The sequence below is a fragment of the Camelus ferus genome, chromosome 23 (assembly GCF_009834535.1).
Source record: "Camelus ferus isolate YT-003-E chromosome 23, BCGSAC_Cfer_1.0, whole genome shotgun sequence".
Lineage (NCBI taxonomy): Eukaryota > Metazoa > Chordata > Mammalia > Artiodactyla > Camelidae > Camelus > Camelus ferus.
In genome coordinates this window covers 365,225-379,513 of record NC_045718.1, presented here as the reverse complement: position 1 = coordinate 379,513, position 14,289 = coordinate 365,225, and the positions used below count along the sequence as shown (strand labels likewise).

Sequence of the window (14,289 nt, the reverse complement as noted above, 5' to 3'; positions counted from 1 at the left end):
GCATTGGTTAGACACAACTAAATAATTGTTACTTAAACTTAGCGGTTACCAGGATAGTAATTTCCCAATAAAAATGCTCTTCTTCAGAACTAAGTCAATGAAACCTAGAACTTTCCCCCCGTTATGAAACATGCACAGAAGGAACCCCCCTGCGGCCCCGCCCTGTGTCCACCGGGGCCGCACGTACCATTGCTTTCAGCCAAGTGCAGAGCGTGGGCGGGAGCCTGGCCAGCAGCTCCAGGCCCTCCCTGGTCTGCGCGCGGAGCACGGCCTGCGCCAGCCGCTGCCCTATCAGCACCAGCAGCTGGGAGGCGAGGACCTCCTTGTCCTGAACCTGGAGGATGGCCTGCGGGGACGGGCGGGAACCAACAGTGTAAGAGCTAACAGGTTAGTTTACTGCAGGAACGGTGAAGAGTCTGGTGCACATTTGAGCTGTGGCCGTATATACCACCAAAATAAAGTCCAACTCAAACAGCATTTAAAACCCAGATTTCTCATCAGTATTAAACAAAGGAGTGGAATATAGCCAGAACTGCACTTTTTAAAAATCAGCTCATCACCTGGTTTTTCTTTTCCCATCGCCTAATTTTTTCAGTTCAGTTTAACGACAGGAGTCATTTTCAAGCTTTGGGCAATGACAGGGAATTACATTAAATCACGTGACTGCTTAAACCCTCTAATGGCTCTGGGTGCCCTTCAGGTAAACATGGGCTGTGAGACCGCCTATGACCCGTCCCGGCCTGGCCAGGCTGGTCCCTCCCAGGGCCTCCTTACTTCCTGTTACTTCTGTCCCTAGTGATGTGCCCCCAGGTTTCTCAGTGGCTGCAGCTGCTTATCCTTGAGGGCTCAGTTCAGATGTCACCTCTGACTGCCCTGTTGTAGCAGCTGTTGTTTCTTCACACGACCTTGTTCATTTTCTTCCCAGCATTTATTGCTCAGTGCACAATTCTGTGTGCTGCTCTGCTCCTGCCAGGAGACTGTCAGGTCTGGGGAAGGAACCCTGGCTGCTCTGGCCGGCATACTGCACGGGTTACACTGAATACTGACCAGACACAGGAGTCTGATTAGTTTACTTCTCTTGTTCTACTTTTATACCTAGAAGTTCTAACAAAAGGAAAAGCGAAAAGCTTTACTGGACACTTTACTGACTCTTTACTCCAATTATCAATTTTTAGAACTCGAGCCCAAGTAACATGCACAGGGCGATGATCACCTCTTCTCCCAGGTGGTCAGCTCCATAGTTGTAGAGTTCCACCACATAGTGCCTTCTGACGACGTCCTCACTGACTTGCAGGTGATGGGCCAGATTCACGGCCAGAACTGGCCAGTCCTGCTCCTTCTCAAAAGGAGTGGCTGGAGCCTCTTCCAAGGAGTCTCTGTCCTTTGCGAGTGCATGTCGGGCCTGGACAGCTGCGCTGACAACTTTCAGTAAGAACTGGAAATGGGGAAACAAATGCGGCAACCTCCTGTTAGTATGCTTCATTTAAAAATACTAAGTTCAAGTATTTATTGGCTTTTCTGTCAATTAGAGTGACTTTTCCATGAAAACTGTTTCCATTAAATTAAATTAAAAATAAAAAAGAAAGAAAACCTCCCAAGTGGCCATCTCAGGAACTGGAATTTACCTGTTGTCGTACAGAAATAAAATTTGGATCCATTTCCCCACTAGGTAATAACTGAATTGAAGTTAGGTCTTTAAAAAATGCGTTTTTCCCCTAAAGAAAAAGAAGAGACCAAGAAAACTGATGAGTATGGATTGTTATTAAGGGGAGGAAAAAAAGATTTAAAAAATGAAGTCATTTAATCAAGAATAATGATTTGATTTTTTTGTTACTGAATAATAACACTTCTGAATTTTATTCACTTAATTTGTATAAATATTATCTAGCACGTGGTAGGCAGCCTTTAGGGTGGTCCCCAGTCGCCTCCTCCTGGCGTCCCTGCTTTGTGTAGTCCTGTTCCCCAAGCGTGGGCCGGTGACTCACTGCTGGTAAACAGAAAGGGGCAGGGATGACAGCATGTCACTTTCAAGATCAGGTTACTAAGGGGCTGTGGCTCCTGCCCTGAAAGTTCACATTCACCCTTACTTGCCTTCCGGGAAGCCAGCTGCCAGGCTGTGAGCCGCCCTATTGAGTCACGTGTGTGGCAAGGAACTGAATCCCGTCAAGAGTCATGTAAGCCTGAAGTGGGTCCCCCAACCCCACCTGGGTTGAGCCCCGGGAGACTGGCTGACACCCTGACTGCAGACTCACAAGAGACCTTGAGCCAGAACCACTTTGAAAGGGAATACAGATTCCTGACTCACAAAAATGATACAGCATTTGCTGTGTTCAGCCACTAACTTTGGGGATAATTTGTTATGCAATAAGAGATAACAAGTACATAGTGTGTACTCTGAATCCTTTAAAAATACTTGTTGAACTGTTAAAAAAAAACGAACACCTGTTTAAGAGGACAGATGTGTGTCTGAAGAGCCAAGACAGACTATCAGAAGATAGGACTTCAGAAGTTCCTTGAGAGGAGGTGCAATACAGAGCAAAGAGCACTGGCCCCACTGGCTCTAGTCCCTGGCCCACCCCTTCCCACCAGGTTCCCTTGGACAAGTGACCCCACCATCCTGGGTTGCTGTTTTTTCAGCTGCAAACAAGTCATGCCACATATCGCCTAATACTTTCTAGACCTAGTCATCAATGGTTGCAGGTCCTCTGGTGTGAATGCCAAGTAGGGTCAAGCGACATCCTTCAGGGATGAGAAGCACCAGACTTCCTAGGACAGCCACTGCATTTGTTCATCACTGTCTGAAAGTTTCCCACGCGCTCACCCAGTCTGTCACCGTGCTTCCCACCCGGCGGTCTCAGATGCCGGGGCCTGCTGTACACGAGGGCCCACGCGCTGGGGGGGTGTGTGCACACTTACTATTTACTACACTCCAGACACGGCCTAGCACTTCCTGTTGACCGCGTCACTTAACCCTCACAATGACCATGAGGGAGGCCTGAGAATCATCACGTTCTGAGTGAGAAAACAGCCAGGAGAAAGGAAATCATTCTGGCTAGTAGATGGCAGAGGTGGGACTGTGTCACCAGCATAGCACATGGCCTCTCTGTTTGCATGAGTCACACAGCTGTCTCGGGTCACCCAGGGTGATGCGGGTCGAGACTGACATCACCACCGTGCTTGTCAAATCTGGACATGTTCTGGTTTTGAGTCCCTTTTTGAGGAGAGTTCTGAGCTTTATTTTGGTTGTTCTTCAAAAAAAAGAAAAAAACCTTTTTAAGTACTTACGAGGAATAAATTTTTTAAAACATACTATTTCTGCTTATATTTACTCTCAAACTTACCACATCCAAAATCATTCTAAACGGGCTTCCCTGTAAACGGCCTGCCCACTCTCCCAAACTTGGAACTGAATTTAATCCCAGTCCCCTCCCCGGCAGCGCTCCACCCAGGCTGTCACCAGGCTGCTGATTCCTCCAGCTCCGTCATGATTTTTATTACTTCTCCCCCGTCCACATCCTCACCAGCTCCTGACTTGCAGCGGTTTCCCAAACTCAGCTCACTGCCATCCCCTCCGCAGACCTCTGTCATGTAACGTTCCTGTAACATCTCCGTAATGATAAATGCACTAAACATTCACTAGGCCCCTGTTACATGCCCAGCACGACACAGACACGGGAAGACGGCAGAGGTGGTGAGTTCAGGGAAGGTGGACAAAACTTTGAAGGGAAAGTGATGCTGAAGAGATAAGGAAATAATGAACAGGATCTGGCCATACAAAATAGCGGCCTGTGAAAATGGAACAATGCAAACAAGACAAGAAACGATAAAAATGTCCAACTTCTCTGAGGAGTGAGGGGAGTTCACAGTGGCCAGAGCACAGGGTAGGGAGTGGTCGGGAAGGCAGGGAAGGTTAGTTCTGGTGGGGAAGCCACCTTCCTCGGGCTCCATGTTTCCACGCGGCAGGAAATAATAGATTCCAAGTCTCCTGCTCCCCCAGATGGATGGTGCATTTGGGAGGAGCCGAGCGCTCTCGGCGGTGCCCGGCTCTCCCCTTCAGGGAGGGTCTTCCTGCAGGGAGTACCTGCCTCTCTCCCAGGCCCAGGAACCCAAGGGAAGCCAGCAGGTGTCCAGCAGTGCCTCAGGTGTGCAAGTCTCACAGGCGAGAGTGATGATCATTTACTGACAGACGCCAGGGTGGGGAACACAGGTTAGGCTGTGTTTTACGTATTGGCTTGGGACGACTACGATTAAGTCCAAGGGGAGGAAAGCTCCGGCAGCCAGGCCGGGTGGAGAGAAGAGGCTGCTGTGACGGCCTAGGGAAGATGAGGAGGCCTGGGCTCAGGTTCCAGCGATGGAGAGGAATGGGCCGGTAGGGTTTAAGGAAGAATTTCTAAGAATGAGTTTACAGCAAAGGTGGGACTGAAGATGGGAACTGGGCCAGGAGTCTTGGAGGTTTCTAGTTCATGCCAGCGTACAGACGGTGACAACACTCACCAACGGACCCAGCTGGGGAACTCGGAGGGGAGCGGCAAGTTTAGGTCAAGGGTAGGGCAGGGGTGAGGGTATAGAGATGTTTTAGGTACCAGGTATCTGAAGTCCCACAGCACATTCAGAGAGAGACATTCAGTAGAAATACATGCCTCAAACTCAGGATAGGTCAGGCCTGGGGATACACAAGAGGGAGGAATCGAGTCTTTCCAAGAAGAATGAGAAGGGCAGACAGCTGGGAGGGCAGAGCTTTGGCAGCAGATTTAAGGTAACTCAGGACAGCAGCAAGCCTGAGGGGGAGGAGGGAGCAGAGACCCCCCACAACGAACAATCCTCCACAAGTCACAAAGGACCAGACAACTCCTCCTCAGGGAGACAGTCCTGCAAACCCTCAGCTCCAAGAGGCTCCAAAATCCTCTGAGGATTACCTTACTATCAAAAAGGGAGAGCGGCTTCACGGCCTTCAGAGAGAACCTCATAACCGCGTACAAGACGGCGCACAGGACGGAATGGTGCTCCACCAGCGGGTAGTGGATGTGCTTCTGCTCAAGGGCCAGCTCCACTATCGAGACTGGTCCTTCGACAGCCAGCCAGGCATCCTCTGTGTCCAAGATGGGCACTTGCATTTCATCCCTGCTGACATCTGCCTGAGTGTTTTGAGAATGGAGAACTGGGTTCAGAACTGGAGAAGTAATAGCTTGTAAATATCTTAATGAGCTTATTACTAGCAGCCAAGTACAAATCCGTATTTCTCCCCGCCCCCCAAATTACAATTAAGAAAACATAAAATCAAATTCTAATAAGAAACACCACTTTTGTTAGGCTTCAGTCAAAACTTAGAATTGAATTAATCAAAATAACCTCTTTTCATAGTCCTCTCTTGAGTCCAATGGTTTTCAAAATATTTGATATCTTAGAGACAGTTCAGACTGAAAACATCTCTTTTACCTCCAATAAAGTCTGAAGAAGATCCCAGCAGGAGCCAAGGAAAGATGTCATTGCTGTATCACTCATCCCCACATCCTGTTTTTAAAAAGGAACATAATTAACTTCAGCTGCAAAACTGCTAGTTTTATCAGAAAAATGAAAAACAATACAACACACCTATTCAACTGACTTTCTACATTTGAATAGACAGGCAGGAATTTAAAGTGAAGGCACTGGCACATTTTAACTCCTGTCTTTGGATTCAACTAATTTTAAAATTAGGCTTTAAAAAAGATGGCTGAACCATCAACTTTAAAAAAAAAATGAGTGTCTTTCTGTATCGCAAAGAGCTGGTGTCATCAGTCAATGATAGATGGCGGGGGCGGCTCTCCCACTCACTGCCCAGCCTGCTGAGGCATTTGCTCACCAAATAACCACTGTACTCGGTAGGATTCACACGTGAGAAGTTGACCTGAAAAGTTCTAAGAAAACAGCCTGGTCTGGTTTCAGAGCATATTTTAGGGGCTGAACTGAACCCTCTAAACAAACCTAGGACCCCCAAGCCCGTGACCTAAATGACAGACTGATACTGTGGGCAACGGCTCCTTCCCGTTGACTCCCTGATGGGGCCTCTCCACTCACATGCCATCTTTTTTAAACCGACAACCAATGAATTCTTCACATCCCTAAGTAATCCATCCTTAAGTAATTCAGAGAGAGAGAGAGAGAGAGAGAGAGAGAGTGTGTGTGTGTGTGTGTGTGTGTGTGTGTGCACATGTACACGAACTGTATTCACAGAGCCACTCTAAAGAGCACACAGATGGATGCTTCAACAACGGAACGGAGAGTTTTCAGGACCAAGGGACTACAATGATGGCTGGATGCCTGTGTCCCGGTATTTCTTGAGATATTCGTAATAAGAATATTTCAAAGCTTTGAGCAAAAGCCAGCACTGTTCATCACTGCCCGGAATCCATGGACTGGAACATTATTTGAGACCATTTGTACAACAGTTTTTATGTAAAGGAAGATCAAATCCACTACTCGTATCAACCTACTTCAACTTGACGTTGGAGTTTCCATTATAAATTACTAATTTGAAAAATACAGCAAAAATACACAGCAGTGGCCACATGTTATCCTCCTGTCCACAGTCCAAAGCTGAAGACATCCTGTCAAACTTAGCTTAAACATACTATCTGACCATCTGGAAAGGTAAATTAAAACTGGTCATAGTCCATAACCAGTTTCCTTACTAATACAGTATTCTCTTTCCATTTTTATCTCCTGATATGTCATCAAAATGGTAAAAGGCAAAGTTCACCCCCACAGTTAATAAGGGACCACAGAAAGTGCAAGATTAACAACTGTACATCTAGTTAAGGGAGAGTCACTTACCCTTCGGCATAACCTATCCTTTGGTGATTTTCCAACCTAAGATAAAAGGACACAAAATGCTGTATTTATTTAATAATTTAAATCAAAAGGCATTACTATGGTACAGAAAGTAAAAAGTTACCAAATGTTAAAAAATATAAATGCAACTAAAAATATAGTATTAATTTCATCAATTAAATGCTGGTTCTACTCATAACACAAAGCAATTAATTCTGTGGTGGAACTTGAAAATATATTATGAAAAACATTGCACTGGGCTCACAAATAATCCTTTTCAAAAATACTTATTTTTGAACTATTAAATAAGACAGACTCCAAAAATCTGGTTCCCGCTTTGTAACCTCAAATAACTATGTTGCCTTAAAACCTACAGCCAAACTCAAGGCTATGAATTAAGAGTAGCTAAGACTTCTGCTTGGTGATAAAGATACACAGTAATTTTAAATGGTCAGAAAGAAGAACACTCTGAAGCAGACAGAAGTTACATTCCTGGCTCAGAAAATCAGCTGATGTCCTCATTTAGTAAGTAATCAGTAAGATCCTACTGTATACTTTCCACAGGGTAGTAAATGGGAGATAAAGTTCTGCCCCTCAGGAACATTACTGATAAGACAACTCACAGGAAACAGCGACAGTGGAAGAAGGGACTGCAGGACAAAGATCTCTTTGCCTCGCCACCTGTCACTGAGATTACTGCGATGGCCTTCAAACACCAGGCTCAGCCCTCCCCATTTTCAACATACTTCATCCTGTTGCCAGAATCGTCTTTTTTTTTTTTTTTTTACAGTTTTTTTAAAAAAATTGAAGAATAGTTAATGTACAACGTTGTGTTAGTTTCTAGTGTACAGCACAGGGATTTAGTTACACATAAATATATTCCTCTTCATATCCTTTTTCATTATAGGTTATTACAAGCTATTGAATGCAGTTCCCTGTGCTTTATGGTGGGAACTTGTTGTTTATCTATTTTATATTTAGTAGTGTGTATCTGCTAATCCCAAACTCCTAATTTACCCCCAACCCTTTCCCCTTTGGTAACCATAAATTTGTTCTCTATGTCTGTGACTCTTTGTTTTGTAAATAAATTCATTTATGTCCTTTTTTTAGATTCCACATATGTGATATCATATGATATTTGTCTTTCTCTGACTTATTTCACTTAGTATGATCACCTCTAGGTCCATCCATGTTGCTGCAAATGGCATTATTTCATTCTTTTTCATGGCTGACTAATATCCCAGGAAAGAATAGTTAGATTTAACTAGAAAAACCTGTTACCAATGATGTCAAAGCATTTTCTAGAGGAGCTATGGCCTAAAGTAGGTCTGAGCTGTATTCTGTCCAGGGTTGAGGAATGTCTGTCACTGTTCATTTCAAAAGAACATGTTGTCCTTATGGTGGTCATTCTCCTGACATCCACTTGACTGCTGCCAGAGTGACCCACACCCTCAACTGGCCCACAGCACACACTGACTAGGGCCCTGCCGCTTGGCTCGAAGCCCAGAGGCTTCTCTCTGAGAGGCCGGCAGCTTCTGCTCCCATCAGCTGAGTTATATACTCCCCTGTTATGTGTGTTTCCAAATCTACTTATGCTGTTTGTACACACTGTAATTATGTAATTTAATTAAACAACTGATGAAATATGAATGAGAAAAAAAAGCAAGTTCTTTATATGAATACTATGTTGAATGCTTTAGAAAATTTATGGAGGATAGCAGCTAACTCCTAGGACTACTGGAGTAAATATAACAGAAACAATTAGAAAGATTAGGGGATAAGTTATAAAAATCTGAAGATTTTACACTCAGATTGCATCACAGCTTTAAAGAAACAGGATCTAGAAACCATAGGCAATGCACTATGGGTGAGGTTTATTTAGGAAAACCAAAGTAAAATTGCATTCGACCCCATTTAGAGAAAATATCTTGGCCCTACATCCAAAGATGGGTGAATAATTGTGCATTATATGTTTTAATTAAAGTGCAAATCCTTGCTTCAATCAACCACTGGTCCTAATCACTTGGTGGAAGGGGCTTTCACAGGATATCACTCTCTTTCAAAGATGAAGTCCTCACGATGCCAGCACTGGGAATTACTGAGCATGAGTGAAATGTAGTATCAAGTCAAAAAAGAGTCTAACAAGGCCCTGTGTAAATAACCTTTCTTATATCAGCCAATTATTAAGAAAACCAAATAAACAAGAAATCAGTACAGGAAATCTAAAGTTACCTTACCTTATCCATCAAGTATGTAGCAGCAGAAAACCTTTTCACCAAGAACGTGTTCCACATCATCAGCGCGATGCCTGCAGAGCGAGCAGAGCAAAGCAGGGAGCTGGGTGCGCACATGTTCTCTCTTTCATCATACGTGACCAATCTCTGTCTTCCCTAAGCTTCTGAAACTATCTGGGCTATTTATTTAGACATTATTTCTTATATATTTTTAACATTTATAAGATTATTTAAAAATCTGTCTTTACTAAAAATCAGATCTGGGCTGCATGAGACTATATCCAAATGGCCCATAAGCATAAAAAAAGATCATATCACCGGTTATGAGAGAAATGTAAATGTTTAAAAATGACACACAGATATCATTACACAACCAACAGAAAGGCTAATTTTTGTTGTTCACGACAACACCAAGTGTGGACAAGGGTGTGGAACAAAGGAATGCTCTGACACTGCTGGCAGGATAATAAATGGGTAAAACCGCTTGGAGCGTGGCTGGCAGTGTCCACCTCAGTGTTCTGCTTTGTGCACGACTGCCGAACACTGGAAACAACCCCAGTGGATTTTTCTGAAATATCACCACCACAGTGATATATAAAGAAGTATGAAAAAGCAAAACAAAATGCAAAAAATATTTGTAAACAGCCAGACAAAAAAAATCTGGGCTTTATACATCCACATACAATGAACTGTGGCATTGATTAGAATTTCTCCAACAGCAGCTGTCAATCAGGCAGTGTAAACATGACATTTCACATGCTGTTACTATGACCCACACAGCTGCTTCTGCACCTCGGAGTGAGGTCCTGCAGAGTCTGTGAGGAAGCCAGGACGCTTACTCAATGTACAAACTGGGTAAAGTATCCAACTTGAAGAAATACTAGCCTGATGTCGGTAGGTAACTTAATTTTATCAGTAAGGAGAATACTCTAGAGACCGTATTTTTCCAAACAAGACACTTTAAATCTTTCCCCACCCCGCCCCACCCCCGGAAGAAAGTAAGACCTAAGAGATGAATACATAAAATAAACTTCAAGTTCTCTTAATGTAAAATGAGACATTGTAGAGTTTCTGCAATTTGACTTCCACTTGCAAGGAGGTGTTACAGGAGAGGAAAGAAGTAGCTTCTCTAGAATTTATCACATAGACATAAAGGTGATACCTCCCCTGACCTGGCCCCAAACCTACTCTCACCACTTGGTATCTTACTAACTTACTGTCCCAGCATCTGACTAGCCTCGTACTGACCTCCCCGACTAATTCTTACAGGGACACTCCTCCATCTAGTAAATGGAACCAACAACCTGTTTATAATTTCTCTACAATTTGTAACATTTTTTTCAAGGAGACGTCAGCAGTCCCCATGGTACGGCGGAACAGTCAGTGGAGAATATTCATGTTTATTAAAAGAAGCACAAGGTAGTTTCTAGGGTGTAGTGTTAGTGGGCTTTGCCTCCCTAACTTTTTCATCAGGAATTCCGGTCCTAGGCAGCCTGTCCCTCTTTCCTTATCCATCTGTGAACTAAAGAGGGAGTCAGTAACTCGTGCATAATATTCTCCGTATTTAGACTGAGGAACAGTTGTCAGCTTGGGAAACTGATGGGAGGGAAGACAAGGTGGTAATTACCGCCAGCCCCCTTCTCCTTTCTGGACGGCATTTTTCCAAGCAGTTAACAACAGCCAGTACTTTGCACTTAGTGATACACACTAATGTGTAGTGGCAGCACCATCAAATAAAAATTAACAGGCTGTGAATTTAAGGAGACCTGGCTCTTCTGAATGAAACAGTTTTGTTTTTAACGTCCGTTTACTTACCATTCTGAATATGTGCATTAAGAATGTGCTTCAAGTGTTCTATTGACTGAACAAAAAAACGTGCTTCCTTACATCGAGGGAGCAAAAAGGAGAGAAAAAAAGAGAAGAGTATCATTTAACAGGTGTTTCAAATACAAATGGAGACTTCTTACATAAATTTCTATATAAAGCTACCAAAGAATGTTATAAAAACATGGAATTATTAGGTAGGAATTAATTTTTCATAAGGTAATGTCAATGATCTCTCTTAAATTTACATTATCTATATAATGATTAATTCCTAGGGCATCCAGATTCAAAATTTACTGTGGTTTGTACATCAGAGCAGTGTTCTTTCTCTCCAATGAAGACTTGAATTTCACACAGATGTGAAAACAATAGGTTTGGTTCTCTGTAAGTATCATTCATTCAATCGTTCATCCCTCAATAAATATTTATTGAGCAACTACTATGCACCAGGCTGTGTGAGGCACCAGAGTCACTCTAATGAAGAAAACAGACCCAAACCCTTGCCATCACTGAGGTTACGTTCTAGTGAGGGAGCTGGATAATAAATATGGTAAGTAAATTATACAGAATGTTAGTGACAAGTGCCAAGGAGAAAATATTAAAGCAGTGAAGGGAAATAGGAACTATCAGAGAGGAAGGTGGAAATTCAACTCTTTCTAATCAAGGTAGTTTACATATTAAAACTCAAAAAATAGTATGTAAAACGGATGGAATTATCCAGATATTTGCTAAATAAATGTGTGGCCTGTACAAAGATTAAGCACATCACCTTTGCTAACGTGTGTCAGAAATTCCCCAAAGAGAGTTGCAGTTGTTTTCAGCTTAATAAGGCTGTGAATGTAAAATGGTAGAAATTGGGGAGGGGCTGCTGGATGCAGCAAGGAGACAAATATTTTAACAGGAAGAAAACAAATAAGGAAAATGGTCACTTATTTTAAAAGTAAACAATTCTAATGACAGATAGTGTCAACGCTCATCATGACGTCAGGCACACTGTGTGCGTTTTCCCTGTATGTTGCTACAGCCGTTGGAGACATCACTGTTTGTTCCTCCTTTACTGAAGGAGAAAAAACGGAGAACAAAAGGGTTCAGAAATGTTCCGAGAGGTCACACAGCCGGTAGCGATGGGGCTAGAACTCTGCTCCATCCATGTCTACTATGCAGACTGCCTCTGGTTTAGAAAAGAAGGCTGTAAAACGAAGCTTTTTTTTGGGGGGGGGGGGTAAATATCACTTTGTTAGACTTGCATCTGGACTCTAAATCCTGAATCTCATTTATTCAGATTTTAGAAATTATGGTGTCTTTGTTCTAGTCCCAACATTCTTTCCTCAAGGAGGAAAAACATCCCATTTAAGTGGGGAGCCTAAATCCGACCACCACTCGGGCTTTAGGGTGGTCAGCTGAAGAGGGTGATTCAAGGGTCATCGAGAGGGTCCCCGGCCTTAAAATCTTTTTTTGGTCAAAGTTTAATTGATCAAAGAACATGGCTTTATTTAAAACATTTACTTTTTAAATGCCTCCCTTTAATATGTAACTGATTACCTATTAAAGACAACTTTTTTTTGGAGGAAGGGAAATATCTTTACCATTCATATACTAGTGTGAATTAATTCACCAGTGAGGTTTTTCTTCAAGAGCACAGCCTGATATAAGGACGATACAGGAAAGAATTCGGATTTGAGAAGGTTAATTTCTAGACCACTGAGTAGGAGGCCTACACGAAGAACTGTACCAGCAAAAAGAAACAGATGTCACATGGTTTCACGTCTCATTTTATCCTGGTGTTGATGCGGAAGGACTGGCACCATCATTAAAAAAGGGTAGAAGCAGGAAAAAAACAGGTTCTGAGAGTGAGTGGCCAAACACAGACACCTGTCAGCAGTCATTGAGAGCAGGTCTCCTGCCTCCGGGTTCGGGGCCTCTTCCCTGTGCTGCTTCTAGACTGTGAATGTTTGTGGGGGAGGGTGGCCGCCAGGCGCAGAAAACGATGCCCAAGCAGACATCGGGAACTTTACTCTGGCTTTTACTATGATGACTACAATAGAGAATTTTCTACAGGGTAGGTGCTATCTCATGCAGAAATTCCAAAGGAAATAAAAAATACACGCATCACAACTTAAGAAGGAGTAGGGCAAAACACACTGGCTTTAGATACAGAGAAACCAAGGCTTGAACCCCAGCCCTACTACTGACTAGCAGTGTGGCCGGTACCTTGGGCAATGCCCTTGACTCCCATTCTCTCCTCTCCAAGTGGGGATGACGCCTACACGCCGTGGGTTTATCCTGGGGAGGAGGAGCCAGAACTGGGGAAAAGGCCTGTGCGGCTCCGAGCGTGGCGACATTGCACAGGGGAGAAAGCAGAGCGTGTCCATGACTAACGACAAACCCCGCAGAAGCGCAGCGTGAGCACCAAACACAGAGCCTTACCTCTGGGTCTTTATTCCACTGAACCACGTACTCCCAGCAGCAATGCGCGTGCAGCACATCGAGCTCGAGGCTACAAGGAAACTGCTTGTAGGCCAACTGCAACAGGTCTGAAAGTCAGGGGAGAGTGAGAAATTATTTTCCCCGAAGGGAAGCTCGGCCCCATCGTCACTCGGCTGGCTGTTGCCTTCCTGGGGTCTCTGTTACCTGGTATGGCTCCCAAGTCCATCTCCACCTCTGCCACCTCAAATAAACCTCTGGGACTACCGTCTTTGGGTTCATCTGGGTTTTCGGCGTCTCTTTCTTTATTAGCAGCCAGTTTAAGTACTTCAGGGCTGAAGCCCTGTTTAAATATCCACTTGGCTACACTGTCTGCAATGCCACCTACAGTTTGGAGACAAGAAGGAAAATGAACATTGGCAGCGTTTGCCAAAAGGCGCCCGCACAGCACGGGATGTGAATTTCCATACGACGGGATCTAAGTGTCATACTGCTTTAAGCCTAAAAGTGACCCTCGAAGCCATGACAGCAGTGTCACCACCAACCACGCACCGTGTGAGGACAAGTGGGATGCTGGATACCCAAGGGCATCTTCACACTCTCATAAAGTATCAGGTCAGTACTAATGCATATGCAGATATGTCTATATAATACCACACACATTCTATGCCCACAAACTCAGAATGCACTCTACCAGACGTAGATGAAGGCATGAGTACATCTTTAAAACACACTCATTCAAGTATAAGTGAAAACAGACCAATTAGCATGATTACTTGTCTTGGCTTCTTAGGGCAAAATACTACTATTAATAGTCCACCAACTTGCCTATATGGAATATTTTGGGGCAAAATTTAACCATAGTTAATTAACAGCATGATGCTACATCATGTTTCAGTCATCAATACAGTCCAAAAAATTACAAACTGTAAAAAACATTCATGATGAAGAGTGCCATCTACTACCTAAACAAACGCAATCTTAACGTCATTTAATA

The 14,289-nt window shown here is 43.6% G+C and overlaps 1 protein-coding gene across 3 annotated transcripts in view; it reads right to left on the bottom strand.

Moving 5' to 3' along the window:
- Window positions 1-14,289, bottom strand: part of RAB3GAP2 (RAB3 GTPase activating non-catalytic protein subunit 2) — a 75,272-nt gene that overhangs the window by 2,615 nt on the left and 58,368 nt on the right. For 2 of the 3 annotated variants that reach the window (XM_032466748.1, XM_032466749.1), the window contains 10 exons: window positions 13,500-13,676; window positions 13,296-13,402; window positions 10,860-10,926; window positions 9,048-9,118; window positions 6,814-6,849; window positions 5,437-5,511; window positions 4,917-5,135; window positions 1,626-1,715; window positions 1,214-1,435; window positions 188-346 (listed from right to left, as the gene is read on the bottom strand). In XM_032466748.1, coding sequence (XP_032322639.1) covers window positions 188-346; window positions 1,214-1,435; window positions 1,626-1,715; window positions 4,917-5,135; window positions 5,437-5,511; window positions 6,814-6,849; window positions 9,048-9,118; window positions 10,860-10,926; window positions 13,296-13,402; window positions 13,500-13,676 — 1,223 coding nt within the window. The other variant, XM_032466750.1, reaches the window with a different exon arrangement.